The 26,380-nt window shown below is 52.9% G+C and overlaps 1 protein-coding gene across 1 annotated transcript in view; it reads right to left on the reverse strand.

Moving 5' to 3' along the window:
• LOC139748354 (uncharacterized) overlaps positions 1 to 26,380 on the reverse strand; it is a 306,050-nt gene that overhangs the window by 27,244 nt on the left and 252,426 nt on the right. The window contains exons 5-11 of the mRNA XM_071661435.1: positions 23,874 to 23,983; positions 21,628 to 22,993; positions 19,317 to 19,945; positions 18,707 to 19,058; positions 15,910 to 15,997; positions 15,359 to 15,549; positions 3,345 to 3,739 (exon numbers count right to left, since the gene is read on the reverse strand). Of these exons, the coding sequence (XP_071517536.1) occupies positions 3,345 to 3,739; positions 15,359 to 15,549; positions 15,910 to 15,997; positions 18,707 to 19,058; positions 19,317 to 19,945; positions 21,628 to 22,993; positions 23,874 to 23,983 (3,131 nt within the window). The remainder of the gene's footprint in view (positions 1 to 3,344; positions 3,740 to 15,358; positions 15,550 to 15,909; positions 15,998 to 18,706; positions 19,059 to 19,316; positions 19,946 to 21,627; positions 22,994 to 23,873; positions 23,984 to 26,380) is intronic.

The following is a 26,380-nucleotide window of genomic DNA, read 5'->3' on the forward strand; positions in this document are numbered from 1 at the left end:
CACACACACACACACACACACACACACACACACACACACAAGGATGAAAAGTACCAGAGAGAGAGTGGGGACCCTGGGACTCGACGCGGGAGGGGTGTGGGACAACATATCCCCGGGCAATCCCAGCAGCGCCCTCCACCGCCGTCAATGCCACAACACGAAAAGACATCACCTCCGCTCGGCAACGCCAGGCCGTGAGATGCTGATAACATATCGTTATCAGCAAAGTCCCTGAGTTCTAATCACCGTTGGTCCCGTTATGAGCCACCTCCCGTTTATGGACTTTATTTCCGTTGTTACAATCTTTATTGAGGACTTTATCACCGTTGGTCCCGTTATGAACCACCTCCCGTTTATGGACTTGGACTTTGTCACCGTTGGTTCAATACTGACTGAGGATTTTAGTCTCCCACTGTTACAACCTTAACTATGTAATCTTTAATCTGTTCTTACAACCTTACTGAGAATGTTATTACCGGTTATAATCCTTGAATCATACGTTATTACAACTGTCCAGTCAACGAGACGCCCTGGTGATTCAACTCAAAGAGAGTTAAGAAACTCGCCACATTAACCCGTTCCTTACGTCATCACAAAACACCAGCTGGTTCAACAAGCAAAGGCCAGAGAAACACACACGACCTTAGCGCGTCTGAGAAACACACACTTGAACACGTCCAGTCTCACACTAACGTGAGGGTGAGGGGTACATAACCACACTAACAACACAGATCAGGCCAAACTACCGGACGATGTAATTGGTATACGTAACTAATCACTTATGCCCAATCACTCAGCAAGAAAAGCTAACCACGTGATTAATGTCCAACTGTTTAATTAGGTGCATGACAGGCGCCCCCCGGCAATTGTGAGTGCCTGGCCCAAACATTCACAACCACGCGCCTCGTTACCCGCTCGTTAACAGGAGGTCAGCAGCAATTACCTAGGGGGACTGAGCAGCTGATTTAGATGAGGCAAAGTCTTTTTTGGAAAGGTACGAGACGGAACAATGCAAGGATTCTACAGTTTCTAAATGAGCACTTCCGTGTCTCCTCAATACGGGTCTGTCCTGTGTATCATCACATATCTTCACATCCCCATCAGACACACGCCAATGTGGTCGCTGGCCAGTCTACCAGCCTCTCGACCAACAAGGACAACACACGCCACCTCACCATCTAACTACCCTGTGTGTCAACACAAGGTCATTTGATGTCGCTTCTCTCTCTCTCTCTCTCTCTCTCTCTCTCTCTCTCTCTCTCTCTCTCTCTCTCTCTCTCTCTCTCTCTCTCTCTCCACCAACACACGAGCCCAGCGGGTAACGTCATGGTAGATGGGCGTCACCCCGGCTGCCGGGGACATGGGCGAGCTGGGGTGCTTGCTGCCTGGGGAGAGATGAGAGTCGTCGGGGTGTGTGTGTGTGTGTGTGTGTGTGTGTGTGTGTGTGTGTGTGTGTGTGGTGTTGTGTGGGGGGAGAGGGAGGGAGGGAGGGCAAAATGAAGCAAGACGGAACTTTTTTATATATATACAAGTCAAGTTTGCCTGCTGGGAAGTTGATATTAAGAGTAGTGGGAGGGTGTGGGGTGTGGGGAGGGGGGAGTCGAGAGAGAGAGAGAGAGAGAGAGAGAGAGAGAGAGAGAGAGAGAGAGAGAGAGAGAGAGAGAGAGAGAGAGAGCCCTCTAAACACCCCCCCTTCAAACACCCACAGCAATACATGCACCACGTCAATACATAATTGAGCTTTCCATGGGCACTGGCTGTCCTTAAACACCCCCCTTCACCCCATCCCCCCTTTCCATCCATGCAAAGCACACCCCCCCCCCCACGTCGCATCCGTGTAATTACCCCATGTCCATGTAATCACACCCCCATGACCATGTAATTACTCCCACACCTCCGTGCAAATTAAGGCAACCACACCACCAGTGCCCCACACACACACACACACGAAGGTCCCCTGGTCCACCTCCACGCCAGTCATCTGCTGGCCTTCCTCCTCAACCCCCTTCCCCTAATATGGACCACACGGCCCCCACATCAGTCACCAACTGATATCAACTCCCGAATGACGGTGCGCAACACCTCGTCTTACCGGTGACCTGCTTGCTTCATCAACACATTGGAGGTTGGGAAGGGAGAGGAGAGGAGGAGAGTCCAAGCCCACGGCTCGGGGATGAATACGAATTCACGGACTCAAACGAAGGCGTCCCTGACTCATCGGAGTGGGAGGTGAACGCGCCACTGTTTATGGCGGTGAGTCTCAAGTCAGTGGGCGATGAAGGCGACCTGTTTCCAGTTACCATCGCGAAATGGAAGTGGAGTCTCTCTCTCTCTCTCTCTCTCTCTCTCTCTCTCTCTCTCTCTCTCTCTCTCTCTCTCTCTCTCTCTCTCAATGTGTGTGTGTGTGTGTGTGTGTGTGTGTGTGTGTGTGTGTGTGTGTGTGTGTGTGTGATTACCTCAACACATGCTTCCACACACACACACACACACACACACACACACACACGGCAGCTCGGGCACTCCACCACACTACAATTTCTTTTTTTTGGGGGAGGGGGGAGGGGGGCCCAGCGGTGGGGTGGGGTGGAGTAGGGGGGGAAGCTTGACGAAGCCATGAATACTGGAGTGGTGTGGCAGATGCCTGTTTGATCCTCCACGCGTGACGGAGGAGTGTGGGAGAGGGGGGGCCGCCGCCGCTGCGCTTTGGGGAGGGTCGTGTTGGAGAGGGAAGAAGAAGCGAAAAGGTGTACAGGTAAATTACCCACCTGTACTGTACTGGGAGGGTGTTCTGTACTCGTAAGGGGGGGGGGCGGGTGGCCCAGTCTCGTGTGTGTGTGGCTGTGTGTGTGTGTGTGTGTGTGTGTGTGTGTGTGTGTGTGTGTGTGTGTGTGAGGCGAGGGTTCGAGGACCTATCAAAGTGTAGCCACAAAGAGACTTTTCTATGAGGTAGGGGCGGGCTGGTCGGCCTGGACCGCTCACCGCAGGGAGGGGGAGATAGAGAGAGAGAGAGAGAGAGAGAGAGAGAGAGAGAGAGAGAGAGAGAGAGAGAGAGAGAGAGAGAGAGAGAGAGAGAGAGAGAGAGAGAGTAGGTAAGCAGAAGTCATACATGTATAGGTCTGTCGGAGTCACCGTCTGCTGGGGTGCACTTACCAGGATCTCCCTCTGTCGGTGCCCTGGGGTCCTAGGGACCTACCTGTCGGTGCCCTGAGGTCCTCAGACCTACCTGTCGGTGCCCTGAGGTCCTCAGACCTACCTGTCGGTGCCCTGGGGTCCTCAGACCTACCTGTCGGTGCCCTGGGGTCCTAGGGCCTACCTGTCGGTACCCCAAAGCCCTCAGGACCTACCTGTCGGTGCCCGGCGGCAGGAGGTGGTTGTCGAGGTCGATGAGGAGGTCGCCGATGCGGTGGACGACGGCGGCGTCGATGATCTTGTTGAGCGTGGTCATGGCCGTGAACTGCAGCTCCTGCACGCCCGCCAGGAGGGCGGCGCACAGCCTCACCAGCAGGCACACGGCAGCCGCAGCCTCCCGCCGCCCGCAGGCCGTGCCCGCCAGGGAGGCCGAGGGCGCCCCGCCTCCACCGCCGCCACCACCGCCCACGCCTCCTCCGCCTCCGCCGCCTCCTCCTCCTCCTCCTCCGCCTCCGCCGCCGCTTCCACCCGTGCCCTCCGCGCTGCCCGCTCCTTCGTTGCTGCTGCTGCTGCTGCTGGTCCCGCTCCCGCACAGCACCTCCAGGATGTTCTGCAACACGACAGAGACACAGAGGCCTCGTGAGAAGCGTATACACACGTAAGGTCATCAATCACCCATCAGTCACACCTACACAAGGGCTCCTACTGCCTTTACCTTTGACCGAGGATGACCTCCCTTATCATTCACTGCTACAACGGTGGGTCCACATCAGTGCCATCTTGGCGACGATAACCAGCCTAATAGATGGTACAGAGGCCTACTGATAAGCGTTATCTTGGCAAGCATAACGCCAACTTAACTCCGAGGTTATCATTTACTGCTCCGTGTTCAAATCGTACCGTAGGGCCTACCCCGCTGATAAGTGTTATCTCAGCGGGAATATCTTACCTTACCCAGAGGTTATCATTTTGATAACAAAAGATCAAGTAATCTGTGTTATCTTCGGCAGCAATTACCTGCCACACTCCATACCTTCCCCTCCTTTGGGTTCAACTAACACGTATGGTTTCCTGGTCTGACCAAACCATGGCGGGGGTGTGGTTAAAAATGATGGTTGTGGTAGGTGCTGTGGTTGTGGCTGTGTGGTGGAGATGGCTGTGGGGTGGAGGTGACTGTGAGGTGGAGATGGCTGTGAGGTGGAAATGACTGTGTGGTGGAAGTGGCTGTGTGGTGGAGATGGCTGTGTGGTGGAGATGGCTGTGTGGTGGAGGTGGCTGTGTGGTGGAAGTGGCTGTGTGGTGGAGGTGGCTGTGAGGTGGAGATGGCTGTGTGGTGGAGGTGGCGGTGAGGTGGAGATAGCTGTGTGGTGGAGATGGCGGTGTGGTGGAGACGGCTGTGTGGTGGAGGTAGCTGTGTGGTGGTGGATGACACAGGCGTGGTACAATTACGAAGTCTGTGGTGTGTAGAGTCTCGTCTTACCCGCAGAAGAGGGAAGAAAGTGGTGTAACGATCACATTTACATAAACCGTAATTAATGATTTACCTTCAGTGACCCTGTGGTTCATAGCGATTTTAAATGATTCGGTTTTTTTCAGAAATAGTTCAATAAACGTGATTTACATACGCGTTTACACAATGAATGTGATTTACATACGCGTTTACACAATGAATGTGATTTACATACGCGTTTACACAATGAATGTGATTTACATACGCGTTTACACAATAAATCATCCATTTACACTAAATAATAAAGAGAATTTTAGAGACGTCATGAATACAAAACTCTACCAATAACCAGGGAAAAAAAAGCCTTTTTTGGCCCTATATGAAAAAAAAGTCATTTTAAAACGCCAAAAAAAAGGGCCCTAATTCAAACACAATTATAAACTACCCATCCCAGTCTCAACTTTTGCTAATTACAGCTGACCCCCAATCATTCGCGAGGACACAGACGACGAGCGATGTAATCTGCCAACACGCGGAGGAAATTTCCCCCACGGCTTTTTGAACAGCAAACGATCATTTACGAAACACGCGAGAAACTTGCAACATCACTAGCCCCCCTTCCCCCTCTCCCCAAACACTCCCCCCCTCCCCCAGCTGGATCGTAGATGAAGCCGTCTTGCCGCTCGCGTAACATGACAGCACAATCAGTCTCGCCGGAGCCGGGCGGGGCGCAGACTGCCGGACCCGCTAACTCCGGTCCCGGGTTTGCGGGTCCGGGCCCGGAGCCACGGATCTCACCACTCACTCGGTGTCTCAATCCTTCAGTACAACGATATATATATATATATATATATATATATATATATATATATATATATATATATATATATATATATATATATATATATATATATTTCTTTCTTTTCTTTCATACTATTCGCCATTTCCCGCATTAGCGAGGTAGCGTTAAGAACAGAGGACTGGGCCTTTGAGGGAATATCCTCACCTGGCCTCCCTTCTCTGTTCCTTCTTTTGGAAAATTGAAAAAATAAAACCTGCCAAGACATCAGACTATTTTAACACACACACACACACACGTACACACACACACACACACACACACACACACACACACACACACACACACACACACACTGCCCTTGTTCATCACAAATCTAAACAAGAAACAAAACCTTCCTCCCTAAAAAAAAAAAAAAGGGAAAAAAAAAGAAGTTTTAAAAACTCTTCAACCCAACCTAAATTAATTTCCACCAAAGTTGTTCTCTGGTTTACTTAGGCTTGTGTCAAGTTTACACAGCACCGGCTGCTTGGCTAACTTGTTTACCCTACAAGGGTAAACTCTATACCCACCCACGCCCTGCGCGCGCGAGCGCTCTCTCTCTCTCTCTCTGCAGTTTACCTTTGTGTGAACCCGAGGTTTACACTCGACTCCCAGAGGGTCACTTGTAACTTCTTAACCCCCCCCCCCCCTTTATGTACTTGCTTCTTAGCTTTGACCTTCAGTGTCACGTGACTGACCCCCACGAGGTCACACTCCGCTCTTGACCCGACCAGGGACAGGGTGGGGCGGGGTGGTCACAACCATGGCGAAAAATAAATCTAAAAAATATATATTTTTTTTTTCTTAAATGTGGTAAGATAATATGAACGGGTACCTTGCGTTAACAAGAACATATGTTCTTCCTTTTATGTTCACAAGGACACATCTGTTCTCCTTTCATGTTCACAAGAACACATATGTTCTTCCTTTCTTTTCCTCTAGAACACCTGTTCTCCCTTTCCTGTTCACACGAACAGAGCTATTCTTCCTTTCACGTTCACAGGAACAGATCTGTTCTTCCTTCCCAGTTCACAGGAACAGATCTGTTCTCCCTTTCACGTTCACAGGGACAGATCTGTTCATCCTTCCCTGTTTACAGGAACAGATCTGTTCACCCTTCCTTGCGTACGTCATACTTCCAGCGTATGTGTACGCAAAGTCGAGAGCGTGCGTTGTATGACCTTACGTCTGTCGCCCGCCTCGTGTGGCCTGGTAATTAGGGTCATTACAAGGTTATATTTGCTAGAGGAGGGGCGCGGGGGGCCGGGGGGGAAGAAAAGGACACAGTGAAACGCGGGTACGTAACTCCGCAGAGTTTGGTAAGGGCGCGATGATGATGATGATGATGATGATGATGATGAAGAAGATGATGAAGAAGATGATGATGATGATAATGATGAAGAAGATGATGATGATGAAGAAGATAATGAAGGGATGTGGGTGGGTTTGGCAACACGGATGTATGTATGTATGTATGTATGACTCTCTCTCTCTCTCTCTCTCTCTCTCTCTCTCTCTCTCTGGCTGAGTGACACGTCGTCCTTGCCCCCCCCCCCTCTCCCCGCTCCCCCTCCCTACCCCGGCCTCCCTCTCTCTCTCCCATCCCCAGCCCACCTTCCCCTCCTCCTCCTCCTCCTCCCCAGGCATGATGTGACACAGTCCAGGTTGACACAGTGTCGTGTGGGAGCCCAACTGAGACGGTTCAGCCCCGGGTCTCCCGCTGGCGTGACGCGTACGTCAAGCTGAGTTTCTGCCGGCACGAACGACCAGCACGACACGACGGTACGACCCCCTCTCTGAGCACGACGGTACGCCTCTTGAGTACAAACGTGCGACCCTTTGAGTAAGGCGGTACGACCCTTTGAGGACGACTGTACGAACCCTTGAGCACGACGGCACGACCCTTTGAGTGAAGCGGTACGACCCTTTGAGTAAGGTGGTACTACCCTTTGAGCACGACGGTACGAACCCTTTGAGCACGACGGTACGAACCCTTTGAGCACGACGGTACGACCCTTGAGCACGACGGTAAGAACCCTTGAGCACGACGGTACGACCCTTTGAGCACGACGGTACGAACCTTTGAGCACGACGGTACGAACCCTTGAGCACGACGGTACGACCTCCGACCTCTGGCCCTTTACTGGCCAGGTTGAATAACACGCCTTCATACCCATATAATGATGATGATAATAATAATAATAATAATAATGATGATGATAGTAATAATAATAATAATAATAATAATAATAATAATAATATAATAATAATAATAATAACAATAACAATAATAATAACAATAATAACAACTGGTCCGAAGTACCTTTCTCTTCTCTATGAGCCACCATCTCCACAACTACCATACTTCTACTACTACAACTACAACTACCACTTCTACTACTACTCCTCCTTCTGCCACTACTACTACTACTACTACTACTACTACTACTACTACTACTACTACTACTACTACTACTACCACACCACTTTATGCTGGTGACTTCTCCGCTCCCCCTAGCAGTCTCGGGCTGAGGGTGTGTGGGTGGACGGTGAGATCCTGTCGCAAAGGAGCGGTCGGAAGCAAGCAACGTCTCTTCACAGAGCTTGGCGAACCCAGTCGCTCAAAGCATACTGAAAATTGCACCTCTTTGTGGAAGCTGATGAGATTCTACGTGCCTGTGTGTGTGCGTGTGTGTGTGTGTGTGTGTGATGAGGGGGGGTGGTGAGGGAGGGAGACAGATGGAAGGAAGAGGGAGGGAAGGAGCGAGAGAGGGAAGGAGCGACGGATGGAAGGAAGAGGGAGGGAAGGAGCGAGGGAGGGATTGGTGGGTGTGTTGGGGGATGGGTTTTTTTTTTCCAGAGTCCACACACACACACACACACACACACACACACACACACACACACACACACACATTCGCTTTCAGGCGCACGCCAGAGTCCGGACGCCAGAGTCCGGACGCCGTGGAAGGACTGTCTTAATAGGAAGTCTGGACTGTACACTGGGGGAAGGTGGAGGAGGTGGGAAGGGTGGAGGAGGTGGGGGAGTGGGGAGGTGGGGAGGGTGGAGGAGGTGGTCCGGGCCACACTGAGGACCAAGGACCGGGCCGGCAGAGCGAGACGCCCGTCTTGTGAAGAACCGGTCCACAAGACGCAGCTCTGGAGTCCCCTACACACCACACCGAGGTGACGTGCCAACTTCAATCTGGACTTCCAGATCAAGAAGAAAAGAAGAACAAGAAAATCTTGTCTAATGAGACATAAAGAAGGGGGACCCCGAGGTACGTTTTCTTCCGAGGTACGTTTCCTTCCGAGGTACGTTTTCTTTCGAGGTACGTTTCCTTCCGAGGTACGTTTTCTTTCGAGGTACGTTTCCTTCCGAGGTACGTTTTCTTCCGAGGTACGTTTTCTTTCGAGGTACGTTTTCTTCCAAGGTACGTTTTCTCCCGAGGTACGTTTTCTTCCAAGGTACGTTTTCTTCCCAGGTACGTTTTCTTCCTCCTTTTGAACGAACAGGGACAAAGGTCTTGTACATCGAAGGTTATATGTGGGAAGAACTCGTCCGGGACGAGTACTGGTCGGTGCGGAGGGGGGGGGTCAAAAAGTACCCCTAACCCCAGCTCCAGCCTGGCCCCCCACCCCTCAACTCCCCAGCCCCAGTTATTAAACTCCCCAGGGAGAGAGAGAGAGAGAGAGAGAGAGAGAGAGAGAGAGAGAGAGAGAGAGAGAGAGAGAGAATGTGTGTGTGTGTGTGTGTGTGTGTGTGTGTGTGTGTGTGTGTGTGTGGGTGTGTGTGTGTGTGTGTGCGCGCGTATGTACTTCACACCACAGTCATCTACCTCCGGGCGAACGCTCTCTCTCTCTCTCTCTCTCTCTCTCTCTCTCTCTCTCTCTCTCTCTCTCTCTCTCTCTCTCTCTCTCTCTCTCTCCCTCCCTACCTCCCTTGCTGCACGTAAGCCACCGCCACCAGCACACCAACAGAGCTGGGATATACTACGATGTATTAGTGTCAATACAACAGCTTCTGCGTTCTGCTGCCTCGCTGGCTAATGATGGTTGAAATACACAGCCATTAAACCTAAACCACCCTCCCTCCCTTCCTTCCTTCTCCCCCCCCCCACCCCCACCCCCCAACACCCTTCAAGCTGCATTAAACCAGCGGGTAAATTTGAGCCTTGAGACAAGCCTTCCTTATGTCTCTCATCCGCCAACTCGCACGTCTCATCCACCTTACGTCCACCTGCCTGCCTCCCTCTTCTCATCCGCCACTCTTGTGCCTCCTCATCCACATCACATCCACCTGCCTTGACAGGCAAATACAGAGTCCCCCCCCCCCCCCCCCACACACACACATCGACTGTCCACCCGTCACACGAACACATCCCTCAGGAGGGAGGAGGGGAGGAGCAGGAGGGAAATGCTCTACGCCCCCTCCCTCCCCTCCCTCTACAGTAGTCATCCCTTCCCTTTAACCTCTCTCTCTCTCTCTCTCTCTCTCTCTCTCTCTCTCTCTCTCTCTCTCTCTCTCTCTCTCTCTCTCTCTAGCTATCTATCTATCTATCTCCCCATCTCTCTCTCTCTCTCTCTCTCTCTCTCTCTCTCTCTCTCTCTCTCTCTCTCTCTCTCTCTCTCTCTCTCTCTCTCTCTCTACGTACATACATACGCACGTACGTACGTGCGTGCGTGCGTACTTCGAGGTAAAGTGTAATCATACGATTACCTTCGGAATTTCGTTGTTCGCTTGATTGTCATCCATCTCGGGTCCCCTTCCAAGACTTGTAATCACCGTGAATGACTAATCACTCGCTAACGATCACCTTCTCTCCTGCAAGACACTAATTGCTCCATCCGAGCCGAGACCAGCCCGCTATGTTGAGCACCGTCCACTATACTAAGCAGCGTCCGCTATGCTGTAGCAACCGCTCTGTTGTACAGCCTCCGCCATGATAAGTAAGAGTCCAATATGTGATATTACGGAGTATCGGCTATGTTATCCTGTATCGGCTATGTTATCCAGCATAGACTATGTTCTTCGGTACCGGCTATGTTTTGCAGCATCGGCTATGTCATGCAGTACTGGCTATGTTATGCAGTATTGGCTATGTTGTGCAGTACGCGCTATGCTATGCAGCACCTGCTATGTTATGCAGCACCTGCTATGTTATGCAGCATCGCCAAAACAGTTGTTGCACATCCCACGACCTCAGTCACTGCCATTTACCAGCGCTGTGTTGAGCTTTTCATCCCGGATCACATAGCATAGTAATCGGTCTAGCTACACAGGGGCGACACAGGTGGTCCGATAACGCCGATACAGCTCAATACATATAAACTATATCACGTCGCCGATAATGAGCGGGTGCAAGTGACGTAATGGCCACACGGTAATCCCATAAACCAATCCCATGTAGTTACGTTACGGTTTCATCCGGGCAACACATCCGCTTTTCTTCTTTTTTTTTTTTTTATCCGATAACAACTCGACCGATAACATTCCCGATGACAAGGGGGGGCCCGCCCCCCCCACCACCGGCACACCGCTGTTTTACAAGCCCGATATAGCCTCTGCCGGGGGGCGGGGCGGCGGGAGAGAGAGAAGAGTTGTTGAAGGCAAACGCCCCAGACCAACAACCCCGTTGGTTTAAGAGCGGGGCGCGTGGGGAAAAGGGGGAGTGGGTTGGGGTAGGGAGGAGGGAGGAGGGAGGCAAAGACGAGTGGGTAACAACCCCCCCCCCCCCCCACTACCACCACCACCACCTTAGCGGACTTCCTCGCCCTCCTACGGGATGGAGCGCAGCAGCCGTCGTGAAGTTGCGAGTCGAGCTGAGGGGGTTTTAGGCCTCGACCCTACCCTCTCGAACCCCACCAGCCTCCCTCCTCCTCTCTCTCTCTCTCTCTCTCTCTCTCTCTCTCTCTCTCTCTCTCTCTCTCTCTCTCTCTCTCTCCCTCCTTCTCTCTGACCCTTGACCTTTCGCTTGACTGGAGTGACGGTAATGCCGGGGGAGAGCGTCGCCGCTGACACAGCCAACACACACCCCGCTATCACCACCCAACCACTACCACCCGACCACCACCACCCAACCCAACCACCACCCGACCACCATCACCCAACCACCATCACCCAACCACCATCACCCAACCACCACCCGACCACCATCACCCTCCTCCCCTCTCTCTCGCCTGGACAGCCGCCCTCTATGGCCATCTACGCCTCCCGACCTCGAACGGACAGATAATCTAATGTGGGTCAAGGACGCCGACAATCCTGACTCTCTGATGTCCTCCCAAGGCGAATCAGGGGCGAGAATCCAGGTAACAAAAGCTCCTTAGTAACGGTGCTTTATATGCGGAAGTGGGGTTCGAATCCCGATAGCAATGATTCGTTCGAGTCTCCTCCTCCGCCGATACAGAGCCACAGACATCCGATAACGTTCATTTTTTTTCCTCCTTTTCAAGTTCTGACCTTCACTGGCACTGGTTAGAACCATGTAAACAATGATTCGCCGTTTTCTGTGGGGGGAAGGGCGAGGGGGGGTCTGTGTATCACTGTTGCCGGCATTATGATGGTTTCTGGGGTTTTCGCATGCTGCAAGCTCTTCTATAAGCTTTAAGCTGTACGAGACCTACTCCCGTCATAGGTATTCATAATTCTGTCAAACGTGGGGGCAATAAAATACTTTACTTCTCAACGGAGGGATACGTTAATTCTAATGTTTCTTCGTCCTCATCCCTACGAAGAAGGTTTGTACGCCGTTCCTTTATTGCGCAGCCGACTGACTCGGCGCTTGACACAAGCATGTAGAACGGCTCAACACGCCCAAACGCCAATTTCAATATGTTTTTACTGGGGTATATTTTAGAGATTCGTTTGGGACAGTAAATGGACAATAAAACAAAATAAAAATGTATATAGTCTGAGTTACTTACATATATGGCGAAAACATATTGTTTTTAATCCCCATCTACTTTGCAGAAAGTCGATGGGGCATATCCGTTGCCAGGCATTGAATCAAAATGGCCCACCAATCCATTTCCACGAGAACGAGTCTTGATGAACTTCACTTAAGCAATCAGATCGTCCGCTAATTAGCCTCGTCATTCTCAATAGACCGGTGGAATGTATGAGGATAAAAAGATATGCTAATTAGCTGGCTAATATAGGTCTATGCTGAAAATCCAGTTTTTCCCCATTTTCAACTGCAGAGTAGTGTCAAACATCCCAAAATGCTTTTAAACCGGAAGGGAAATGATTCTAGGTCAGTTTCCACAGCTGAATGAATCCCAAAGTGAAGATGTTTTGAACACTATTTGATATCTTTAAGCTGAACCTAATCCCTTAAGCTGTGTTTAATTCCCTGAAGCTGCAGCCGGATGCGATTCCAAGCACTATTTGATATCTTTAAGCCGGATCTAATCCCTTAAGCTGTGCTTTTAAACCCCTAAAACTCCCGCCAAGCGCGAAAAAAAGTGGCAATTACAGTTTCGTTCAATGTATTACATGCATCCGGTGTGTTCTCACGCGTTCAAGAGCACTAGAAACTGTCGTGTTTGGTCTACGTCTACAATGCCTTCCTACAGTCACTGTTTTTGAGATCCTGATTATGATATATCATAACGTTTTAGCCATTTCCTTTGCGTGGTTACGTGGTTATACCCGGACGATGTGGGGGTATTATCCTCGGGTTTTGCCCACGTCCGCATCGCCAGATAGCACAATGCTATCAATCTAACATCTATCAATCCATCTTATCTATCTCCTTATCTATATAGTGAACCTGGCCCTCGTTACGATCGTATTGAGTGAGAGGAAGGAGGTAAAACACGGCAGAGGAATTATACAAGTTACCCACAGCTCCTGGGCTGTTTACGGACATGAGTTACAAAGGCAAAAAAAATGAAAAAAAAGGAGAAAAAAATGTTGAATACGAAAGGAATTATACAGCTTTGATGGACGCGAGAAGAGTGAGGCGCAGTCCCCTTTCAATCCTCACATATTACATGGAACATTTGCATACACGGACGGATGTACATACCCCTCCCCCCCTTTTTGTAGGAGGGTGATGATGCGACAGTAGTGGGGGGAGGGGGACGGGGGGGGGGGGGGGTTTCTCCTGACCCCCCCCCAAGAACGGAAGGCTGGGAAAAAGGACAACTGTCCCCCGATGTACTTAATCTCCTGTCCTTTTCGAAGGTAAATAATTTCTCTCTCTCTCTCTCTCTCTCTCTCTCTCTCTCTCTCTCTCTCTCTCTCTCTCTCTCTCTCTCTCTCTCTCTCTCTCTCTCTCTCTCTCGGCGCTACAGAAATATTTTCCCCCCATAATTCAATATATATATATATATATATTCATATTTTTTTACACATAAAAAAAAAACACGCGTTCTCTCGTGTTTAATTACTTTTTTTAATTAACGTGTAGATTACCCATCCCGGCTAAAGTATACCTACCGTGTTCATGACATGTTTGTTTCCCCCCCCCCCTCCCATTTAATTACCAGTACAAAGTCCGAACTTCCGATTTTCACTCTGGTATCTGGTTCTACCTCGATATCCATAGTTTCATATTCTCGGATACTGCCTCGCTTTCCCACTGGTAAAAATAATATTATCAATGGCCTTCATCCTCCGGTAAATTCCCTCCACGTAAATGGCCTTTATCCTCCTGTAAATTCCCTCCACGTAAACACACGAGTGATCGTACTCTCCTGACGACCCAACAACCAGTCCTGATGGCAGTTAAACTCTCTCTCTCTCTCTCTCTCTCTCTCTCTCTCTCTCTCTCTCTCTCTCTCTCTCTCTCTCTCTCTCTCTCTCTCTCAAAGCTTAACGAACGGGCCGTGGGGCAAAAAAAAAAGAGGGGGGGGGGGGGGAGGCAGTCGAAGGTTAACGGGCGAGTTACTTAAGGTCGACCAAACCTGTCGAAGGTATTTGTCCAGCCTGACCGTATTGTGTGTTCCCCCCTCGGATAAAGGGACGTACCCGAGCGACGGCCGCCCTCCATCAACTCTGGCACATACGAGCGACACTGAAGCTAATGGACCTAAAAAAAAAAAAAAGATATCTTGATAGAAAACGGAGGAAAAGTGTGCCCGTAGTGCCACTTTTCACGGAGCGCATGGCGACGGTGTGTGTGTGTGTGTGTAGGGGGGGGGGTTGGTTTATAGGGACGAACTGCCAATTACAGGATTAGATTAAGCAACAGCCCCCTATCCCCCTCCCCTCTTCCTCTCATACGTCAAACCTCTCCTCCCCCAGACCTTCGTCAGGTTCTAACACGACAGTGAACCAGCGAAGACTCAAATGAACAGTGACTCAAATGAACAGTGACTCAATGAACAGTGATGAGTTTCCTGAAGGCCAAAATAAATGAATGTTTGCATTCTTTTTAACATCCGTTATTTTTCTATACACTTCTGTCTAAAACCTTTCTTCAGAACCTAACCTGAAGAGGACACTATATACTACACAAACACACACTATATCTATCTCTATCTATCTATCTATCATGACAGGTGTCCCACAAAGATCCAACAGCAGGTGGGAGAACAGGTGTGGAGATTCAACAGGTGAGGAGCACCGTACTGACCCGTACGTGGTGAGGGAGGAAGCCCTGGGAGGTGTGGTGAGGGAGCAACAACAGGTGTGATGTTGACAGCACGTACCTTGACCACGTTAGTGGTGGAGGCAGGAGGAGCAGGTGGCACGTACCTCGACCACGTGGTGTGGTGGAGGCAGGAGGAGCAGGTGGCACGTACCTTGACCACGTTGTGGTGGAGGGAGGTGAAGCCGGTGGCACGTACCTTGAGCACGTGGTGTGGTGGAGGCAGGAGGAGCAGGTGGCACGTACCTTGACCATGTTAGTGGTGGAGGGAGGTGAAGCAGGTGGCACGTACCTTGAGCACGTGGTGTGGTGGAGGCAGGAGGAGCAGGTGGCACGTACCTTGAGCACGTGGTGGAGGAGGGAGCTGAAGCAGGTGTGGAGGTGGTTCTCGGTGCATCGTTCGTAGAAATCGATAATGTTGCACGCCGAGGCCAGCAGCGTCTTGACGATGAAACCCAGGCACTCCGAGCTCGAGGTGAACCGCTTCAGGAGGGCGATGCTGCGCTCGGCCTCGGCCACTGTGGTCTTCCCTGCACACGAGACAGAAACCACAACACCACAGTGAGCCACACGCTGAGGCAGAACATGTAGAGACACAGTGGGGGGGTTATACAGGGGTTATACCACAACCACAACACCACAGACTGAGGTAGAACACAGCACAGTAGAGACACAGGAGGTTATACCACAACAACACATTTACGTTAGAAGACCTCACATGTTTTCCCCTTCACGCATTAGGAGCATCACCTTTTTCTTTTCTTCCTCACCCACAGCAACCCACCACATCACCACCCCACACCAACTAGGACCAGCCCTCAGCCCTCCCCTCCTCAAACCCTTCCCTCCCTGCTCCCTCCTGCGCCCCACAGTACAGCAGGTCAACTCACCAGCGTTCTCAGAGTCCATGCCTTCCTCATGCAACTGACGTATCCTCCTCCGGCTCCCCAGGTGGCTCAAGGTCTCCCACGTCAGCTCCTGTGGGGGAGGAAAGGTCAAACCAGGTCAGCTCCTGTGGGGGAGGAAAGGTCAAACCAGGTCATCTCCTGTGGGGGAGGAAAGGTCAAACCAGGTCAGCTCCTGTGGGGGAGGAAAGGTCAAACCAGGTCAGCTCCTGTGGGGGAGGAAAGATCAAGCCAGGTCATCTCCCGTGAGGGGTCAAATTCCATGCCTCGTATGTTTACATAGCCCTACATGGATCTTCCTGTTGGTAGGCATGGATGTTTATGTATATAACTCAGGTGTTACCGGACTCTGCCTGCATGCGAGTGGGCAAGCCACCCCTGGCGACGTCCAGAGGCACTTATCACTCCAAAAGGAGCCCATCGTCTCTCTCCTACTGAACGTAGCGCAGCCCCGGAGCTGCAGGGGCTCCTGGGAGGGACTCCAGAACCCCCTTCAAGAAAGGGTACCCGGGTCAGATGTAAGGTTCGATCTCGCGAGTCTCGAAGCCACGACCCACACACGGCTTCAGGTCTGGTCAAAGCTACTGTCCGATCATGGAGGTAGGGAGGAGAGGGTGTCACACACACACACACACACACACACACACACTAGCTAACCAGGCGTGAACTCAACACAACACTGAGGAAAACAGGGTCATTTGCGCTTCGCCCGTGTCAGGTGAGGTTTATTCCCGCCTCGGGAGACCCAGCTGGTGAACAGGTTTATTCCCGCCCTGGGAGACCCAGCTGGTGGACAGGTTTATTCCCGCCTCGGGAGACCCAGCTGTTGGACAGGTTTATTCCCGCCTTGGGAGACCCAGCTCGTGGACAGGTTTATTCCCTCCCTGGGAGACCCAGCTGGTGAACAGGTTTATTCCCGACTTGGGAGACCCAGCTGGTGGACAGGCTTATTCCCGCCTTGCCAGTGTCACTTGCTGGGGGGGGGGGTATATTCCCATACTACCCCAGGGGGAAGTTCTGGTCCCACGTCTGTAATATCACAACACCTCCTTCCCGACACCACACACCCTCCCACCCTCTCTCCTCTCTGCTCTAACTCCAGGGTAATTTGTTCGTCCTCCGCTTCCTCGTCCGTAGCAAGGCGGCGACACAGGTTCACTCTCCAGTGATGACGCTCGATATTACATCTTCCACTTGCTTTAATGGGATCATAAAAAAGTCATGACGACAGACCATGTGTGTGTGTGTGTGTGAGAGAGAGAGAGAGAGAGAGAGAGAGAGAGAGAGAGAGAGAGAGAGAGAGAGAGAGAGAGAGAGAGAGAGAGAGAGAGGTTTAGCGTCGCGTCCGTGGTTGTTGGAGAGTTATCATAACCACGCACGTCTTTGATGGAGGGGGGGAAGAGTGTGTCACTGCTTACGTACGTTCGTAAGTGCAGACAGGGACCTCTCTGTACGTTTGTGCGTCCGTGATCGCGGGTGCTGCTTGCTGACGTCTTTTGTACGTGGGTAAGGAGGGTCTTCGATCATCAACGGACCACAGTAACGGTAGGAGAGAGAGACAGATTAACAAAATGTGTAATGCGTTGAGAACATGTTTCAAGGAAATCATAACACCCACACAGACCATTGCACAGGAAGGGGCCATGGTGATGGTATAGCAATCATGGTCGAGTGAAGGGGTATTAAGGGGAATGATGGCCCGAAGACAATGGTCGAGTGAAGGGGTATTAAGGGGCATGATGGTCCGAAGACAACGGTCGAGTGAAGGTGGCATTACCACCTACGGGGAATAACCAACCAACGGCTGGTCGAACGGGAGAGCAGTGAAGTTACATCATTATATCACTGGCGCTCCTGTACAGCGGAAGGAGGAGGAGGAGGAGGAGGAGGAGGAGGAGGAGAGAGAGGAGGAGGAGGAGGAGGAGTTCCTTTGTCTGCCATCACCAGTCATGATCACCAACGTCGCCTTCAGCGCCCGTTAAGATGACTGGAGACATCAGCAGTCCAGCCACTACGAGAATCACCTCCAAGTGGCAGAGCTTGGGACAGCTAACTCTCAGCTCAACAGCTCCTTTAAGAACTAATTGCCACTTACTGACCTGATGAAGGGTACGTGTTTGGCAATGATGGTGAAGTGGGAGTTAAAAGACCATCCTACCCCCCCCCCCCTTCTACACGAGATGAGGGAGGGGGGGTGGGTGTCAAAACGAAGTTATTCATGGTAATTTCAGGCAACGGTGAAGAGCAGTGCGCTAAAACTCTCTCTCTCTCTCTCTCTCTCTCTCTCTCTCTCTCTCTCTCTCTCTCTCTCTCTCTCTCTCTCTCTCTCTCTCTCTCTCTCTTCCCAAATCACGTAAGAAATTGATGGACCAACTTCTTGAACCAAACCTGGCAACACGAAGACTATCTGAATTAGGTACTATAATACGACTAGTAATTATCGAGCACCTAACTACCCAGAGCCGTCTTACAACACCGGTATAGTTTTTCCCCAAGGTTGTATGGCGGGACTACGTGAAGTGTCCCCATGTGTGTGTGTGTGTGTGTGTGTGTGTCTCTATCTCTCTTGACGCCACGCGACCGGACGCTGAACGCAACACTGACGACTGAGCTTTCTAAAGTTGAAGCTTGTCTCGTCCATCACCCTCTGCGTGGTCCTTGACCAGCTCGATGGATGAAGCCTGGCTGGTAGACCTGGGATCTATCGCTACTGCGACGACTACTGCGTCGCTCTCTATTGTACAATTATTGGCAGGGATGAGGAGGATGGGTGGTGGAGTACCTTGCTGCGGTAGTCGCTGCCGGGGCCAGGACCAGACCCCCCGCGGCTCCTGACGCTGCCGGAGGACTGGAGGTGGGCGGCCTCCGTCGAAGAGACGCTGTTGTCTTCCTCCTTCTCCCCTCGGAGGGCGCCCGTGCGGCTCCCGGTGACCCGGCCCCTCAGGCTCGAGCTGTTGCTGACGCCGGAGTTCTTGTCTCGGCTGGCTACTCCCTGCAGGCGCCGCAGGAGGTTGGACGACTGCCTGACGGGCACTGGGGCCAGCTCGCGGTTGGAGGACGTCACCGGGTCGGGATCCGGTCTCGCTGGGGGTTCGAACGTGGCGAAACAGTCCAGCACCAGCTGCTCCTGCAGTCTGTAACGGGAGAGAGTGGGTTACCCACCCAAGACAGGCAGAAGAAAGGGGACATTAGAAAGTCTTGAAGACGACATTAAAGGGTCCTCGTATAATGGCTTGGCCCTTCACCTGACCTTTGAGGGTCAGGTCAAAGGACAGACCATTATACTCTGAACGTCGTAATGCCGTCTTCATCAAGTTAACTACCACTACACACAATAATGATATAATCCAGATTTTTTTTTTCTCAAACAAGAGAGGACACAGAAGCCTTACTTGACCAACGCTGGCTGGAGGTCGAGAGCTCTGTTGCCGACGCTGTTGCGACGGGCTATCGGCGCCCCGAACTCCAGGAGGTCCAGCACGCTCTCCCACGCCACGTTCATCTGGCACGCGGCCACGTGCAGAGGGGTGTTGCCCAGGGCGTCCGTGACGGACGGGGCGGCGCCGTACTTCAGCAGGAGGTACGTGATGGCGGAGTTGCCGCGGGCCGCCGCCAGGAACAAGACGGGCAGGGTGTAGAGGTAGTCCCGCGTGTACAGGTCAGCGTAGGTCAGCCGCGCGCCCTCCGCACTCGTGTAGGTCACCAGGCGCTCGCGGGGCACGTCTGGGTTGAGCACCAGGAACCTGGAGGAGGCCGGGTCGCTGACGCCTCCCATGTTGGTGTGGGCGGCGCCCAAGCGGGCAGCTGAGGCGCCACGGCCCGCCCCGCCCTGGGCGGCGGTGTGGGCGGGGTTGGCGTCCCAGGTGCAGGGGTGGACGTCGGAGAAGGTGAAGTAGCGAGGCTCAGAGCGATCCCTCTCACCCCGAGGTTCCGCCAGACGCGTCGTGCTGTTCTCCGTCGAAATGACGGGTCGTGGCACCACCAGCCACGACGCTGACCCGGGCATCGACAGTCGTACCTGCTGTATCAGGACGACCATCAACACGACATCAACACACACACACACACACACACACACACACACACACACACACACAGTCGATACCTGTATCAAAGTCGTGCTTGATTCCATCAAATCATTAACTCTCTATCAGCCAACCACGAAGCACATAAATCTTTACTCTGAAAAGGCTTCAAAAAAGTATTCAAGACTTAATCGTAAGCAACGTGTACAATGCTATCAATATAATCCTCCCTCCATACTACATCAAAAAGGTCGGAGAGACTACATGATAATAATAATATATACCAAAAAAAAAAAAAGATCATATTTGAAGTCCCTGCATTACGAGCCGGACCTAATCAACAAAATGCAAGGGTGTCATCAGTCAACTCAACTATTCATGAACCAATTAAACATTAATGCAATGAGTTGATAATCCACTTATAAAGCTAGGTTCATGGCGGTGCATGGGAGACCCTTTGGTCGCACTACCTTACCCTGGGGGTGGAGGGAGGAGCTTGTGCATGCTCATGGCAGTGCATGTGAGACCCTGGGACACTCTAACCACCCTGGGGGAGCGCGTAAGGTCACAGCAGTCCATGGGCGACCCTGGGACACACTAGCCACCTTAGGGGGACGGGGACACTAACCACCCTGGGGGAGCGCGTAAGGTCGGAGCGCGTAAGGTCACAGGAGTCCATGGATCACCCTGGGACACACGAGCCACCTTGGGGGACGGGGACATCGAAGATCACACACGTGGGAGGGAGGGAGGGAGCCACGGGTCCTGGCTCATACCGCAGCGCTGACTAGCTAACCTGAGCACATCTGCCGCCGCTGACAGACCCCCCATGTGTCTTGCTCACCACACCACACGAACTACACGTCGCTGTGATCCACGGCCGCTCCTTCACCTTATCTTTCAATGGATGATTACTGTCGGTGTTGGACGACCTCCGAGGAGGTTCGACTCCCGCTGGACTCTCGCCGATATTAATATCCTCCCGAGGTGAAACCAAACGACATTGTGGGGGGAGGGGGTCTCTGATGTATGGTCTTCGAAGGCCGTTCTACTAAGAGCGAGGTCCTGGTGAGGTTGATTCTACTCATAAAGGCGTGTAAGACCAGGAGTATGGAAAAATAGGAGGCAACATTTTCTCCATGAACAGTTTCAATATAGGAGCAGAAGTGACCAGCGTGAGACAGCGTGTTGCTCGCCCCGTCTTAAAGCGACCAGTTATAAGCAGACTCTAACTTTCCCGTGTTCTCGGCTCTCGCAAACTTCAGCGGGTGAAGATTACTGTTTATTTACGGCCCAGGGTCTGCACACGAGAGGCTCTAGGTGTGTGTGCGTGTATGTGTGTGTGTGTGTGTGTGTGTGTGTGTGTGTGTGTGTGTGTGTGTGTGTGTGTGTGTGGGTGTGGCAGCCTTAGCCAAAAGAGGTCGATAGGGAGACTCAACCTGTTTCACAAGCCCACACCAAGAGGCTAACCAGTGCTGCACATCCCGTTTTCATTGTCTCGTTCACCAACGAAGCCTCCTGACCTGTTCCCCTGAAACGTCACCGTCTTTTGACTGGGAACTAGCGTGAGGATGGTTTAATAACCGTGGATGACTGACTGCTTAATCACCGCGTAATTATCACCCCATTGGCATCATGCATAGTCATTAACGACCCTTCCACGAGACGAGAAGCTTACCTGTTGGCTGTCCAGCGAGAACGACCTCTGCCGCTGGAAGGTGACCTCGCTCGACCTGACCACCGCCGAGTGTCTCCTCTTGTACGCGGGCTTGTCCCTGGTGGCGGCGGCGTTGTCCGTCACGCCGGGCACCCAGGAGACCCGCCGCGTCGACGTCTCCTTCCTGGCCTCCTTCATCTTCTCGTCCTTGTCGCGCTGCTCCCGGAGGATGTCCCTCCTGGAGTCGTCCTTGATGATGCTCTTGCTCTCGACCGCCCCGGGCGACCTGCCCTTCTCCTGGCCGCAGGGCGGCGGCGGCCCCCCCGCCACAGCCGCACCTACGACGACGCCGCCACCGCCGCCAACACCACCTCCTCCTCCTCCTCTCGCGCCATCGCTCGCCAACGCTCCCCGCGATCTATCGTCGTTGGCCCCGTTTTTGAAAGGCTTGGCGTTGCTTAGCTTCTTATTGCCGTCGACGCTCACGTCTGTCCTATCGTCTACACTAAACTCGAGCCGACTGTCTCGCTTGACAGGGGCGGCGGCGGCTGTGGTGGTGGTGCTGGTGGTGAGCGGTGAGGGAGAGAGGCCGGCGAGGGCCGGGTCCTCACCAGGCCAGGGGATGGCGCCGTGGCCACCACCACTACCGACGCCGCCGCCGCTCGTCCTGGCCGGCTCGGGGACGCACGTCACCACACGACCCCTGACCCGGTCATCGTCCCCGAACGTCGTCCCTTGCTGCTGCATCTGCAGGATCTGGTGCCGCTGGAACGCCTGCGGCCGGAGCCGCACCTCCGGGTCGCAGTAGGGGATGGGAGGCGGCACGAAGTGTATCGGGGATGCGGCCCTGGGCGAGGGCGCCCTGGGGCTCCCTCGGTCGCCTCCTGCCAGAGGCGATGACGGTCGAGAGCAGAAAGATCTTGGAGAACCCGAACGAGGGGAGCACCGAGGGGAGGCCCTAGGTGACCCTCTCGGGGAAGCCCGAGGGGAAGCCCGAGGGGAGGCCCTGGGAGACGCCCTCGGCGAGCAGCGGGGCGATGGAGAGCCCATGAGGAAGCTGTGGGCCGTATTCAGGCTCCTCCTATCGACGCTGAGGACGCTGGTGGGGGAAGCCCTTGGGGATAGCCGAGCACGGGCGCCGTGGGAGTGCCCCCCGGCCATGGAGCCGACGCACCCGCCGCCCACAGACCCCCCACAGCCCACAGACACCCCCCAGCCCCCGCCCATGTTGACCATACCCCCGCGGTTGGGCTCGACGCCGTACCGCAGCAGGAGCCGCACCACGTCGGCGGCGCCGTAGTCGACCGCGAGGTGGAGGGCGTTGGTGAAGACGCCCGGGACCGCGTTGTCTGTGTTGTCGCTGCTGGCCTCGCTGCGGTGGTCGTACCTGAGGGATGACAAGCGATCGTTAATGATGTATAATTCCCCCCCATCACCACCTAATCACCAGCAGTCACCACACTGCTAACACAAGGGGGCGTGCCTGCTACCTCAAGGGGCGTGCCTGCTACCACAAGGGGGCGTGCCTGCTCACAATAGGGGACGTGCCTGCTAACAAAAGGGGGCGTGCCCGTCTCTATCCTACCACACAACAGGTGTACATAACTGTGCGCCATCTAGTCATGTTAGAAAATCCCTTCACACTAACACGAGCTTCTCAGAACAGACCTGTATAATACCTCATGAGTGCACCAGGTTCCATACTCCAGTACCGACCCGAACACGTCCGTCAAATGCATATAAAAACTGATCTTTTCCTTTGTCATCTCACTGGAGTGAGGAGCCTCACATCCTCAGTCGTGTAGTGTCTGGTTGTGGAGCACTATAATGTGGCGGGACAAGGATGTGTCCTGCTTTAATGCTGACGAAACTAAACAAACGCGTTGCCAAAAGGGCCCCCCTTGTGTGCCAGGCATATCATGGCATGCATGAGGGAGGCATATCATAGCATACGTATAAGGGAGGCATATCATAGCATACGTATAAGGGAGCCATATCATATGTATAAGGGAGGCATATCATATCATACCTTAAGGGAGGCATATCATATCATACGTATAAGTGAGGCTTATCATATGTATACGGGAGGCATATCAGAGATCACACTATGTATAAGGGAGGCATATCACACTATACATAAGGGAGGCAGATCACCCCAGCAGATACACCAGGTCAGGTGAAGGTGCCATCACCTGTTGAAATAGGTGCCATGGGAGGGGTGTGGGTGGGGGGAGAGGAAAGAGGAGAGGACAGACCCATCTACTTACCTGTCAATAAGCGTCTGTGACTTGCGGAGGAGAATCTCGACGTCCTGGGACACGCAACGACTACCAGTGTCACATGACGATTTGTCCAGGATGCTACCGTGCAAGTCGATCTGCTGGGAGAGTGAGGGAGTGAGAGTGGCACTGTGTACACACGAGGGTGAGAGGAGGGTGGGGTAATAAGCGTTCTGGGGGGGGGGGGAGAGAGAGAGAGAGGGGGGGGGTAATAAGCGTTGTGGGGGGGGGGGAGCGAGAGGGAGGAGGAGAGAGTACGTGGTGAGAGGGGTGGATGTGTGGGAGAGTCGTGTGATTGGGGAGTAAAATATGTGGGAGGAAGGCGAGTGGTGGGGAGGTCGAACACACACACACACACACACGGGGGAAGGGTGCGGGCGTTGAAAGTGGGAGAGGGGGAGGGGAGGTAATCCTGGGAAAGGTGGCGAAAGGGAGTAATATGGAAAAGGGAGTGTGGTAAAGAGGTGGGGTTTGGGGTGGAATAGGGGGTAATACAGGAGACCCCCGAGAGACCTCCTTTTCCGTTAGTCTTCGAAATCACGGTCGCAATCACATGGAAAAAAAAATGGAAGGTGGGTGGGTGCAGATTTCGAGGGACGTGGAACGAATATTCTAACACCCTCCTCTCCGTCTCAAATCATGCCTAACGTGTTAGAAATATCCAAGTTCTAACCATCGTATCACGTCCATGTTAGGTGTTAGATAGAAGTTAGCGGCTTACCAAGGACAGGACAGAGTCAACAATACCTTGGGTTTTTCTATATCTAATCTATACACATGTGCACCACACCCTTACTCATACCAGTCTAAGAGATGGTGTAATCTATCAAATACATCAACCTATAAAAAAACTTTTTTCGATTTGGTCACCCTGAATCAGTCACTCATTAACAATCATTCCAGCTTACAGAGACCAGATTAACGCCACACACACACACACACACACACACACACACACACACACACACACAGAGGACGACTCCTACACACTGGTTTAAATACGACTCTAGATCCACCACAGTACGAACGACCACCACAGCACTAAATCACCATACGATTTCTCACGACCTCCACCACCCCCGTCACGACCTACGACTCCCAAACCACATAGGATCAAGGAAACGGATCCTGTGCATCCACCGCCACACACCCTTCCCTACGACTACTCCCCACACACGACCCCACCACGACCCCACCCCCACACAGACCAGGGGCACAACCCCACCCCCACACAGACCACGGGCACAACCCACCCTTTTCACAGCTTTCCACGTCACTTCCCCCACACACCTCAAGACCCAACCCCTCCACACACGGGGCCGGCCTCGAACCAGGATCCCTTCAAAAAAAGAAAAACCCACTTCAAACAGGCTCTCCCCATGACCAGAGGACCCCTTACAGAAGACCAATCACTGGCCGCTGTCCACCACCAACCTGTCCTTTTCCCCATAAACCATACAATCAGCCTCCCACACAACCATACAGGACTCATCCACAACTATCCAGGACTCACCCACAACCATCCAGGACTCACCTACAACCATCCAGGACTCATCCACAACCATCCAGGACTCACCCACAGCCATCCAGGACTCACCCACAACCATCCAGGACTCATCCACAACCATCCAGGACTCATCCACCCACAACCATCTTCACAGTCCTTCACAGCCCAGGGCCCTCCAGTTAAGCACTCCAACACTCCCTTCACAGCACAGGGACCTGCACACAACCACTCCAACCATCATCCCTCACGACCAAAGATCCACACAGCAGCCCTCCATACACCGTCAAGCCTTACTGGGTCTACACACACACACACACACACACACACACACACACACGACCCAAGACATACATAAGGCCTCCCTCTCCCCCTTTGAGGCCTCCTTCAGGAGCTGAGGGGCTCACTTTACCCATAGGGTGGGCGGGCTCCGGAACCGTGTCCTGCCACACCATCCGGCACTACAGGAGTGCCGGTAAAACCCAGCCCGGAGCTGTGGCCCTCCGGACGGGCACGGCAGTCAACACCCCCAGAGAATATGGACGACCACAACCCCCCCAGAGAATAAAAACGACCACCCCCCAGGGAATAAAGACGACCACCCCCCCAGGGAATGAAGACGACCACCAGCCACAGAAAATAAAGACGACCACCCCCCCAGGGAATGAAGACGACCACCAGCCACAGAAAATAAAGACGACCACCCCCCCAGAGAATAAAGACGACCACCCCCCCCCAAGGAATAAAGACGACCACCCCAGAGAATAAAGACGACCACCTCAGAGAATAAAGACGACCTGCCTAGCTGAGATGCCTCTCTCTCTCTCTCTCTCTCTCTCTCTCTCTCTCTCTCTCTCTCTCTCTCTCTCTCTCTCTCTCTCTCTCTCTCTCTCTCTGTTCTCCCCCCTAATAACCTGCACGACCCGCCCCCCCCCACACCTAACACACGTGCATGACACATGACACGTGGACCCTCACAATGGACTGAATA

This window comes from Panulirus ornatus, chromosome 73 (genome assembly GCF_036320965.1).
Source record: "Panulirus ornatus isolate Po-2019 chromosome 73, ASM3632096v1, whole genome shotgun sequence".
Lineage (NCBI taxonomy): Eukaryota > Metazoa > Arthropoda > Malacostraca > Decapoda > Palinuridae > Panulirus > Panulirus ornatus.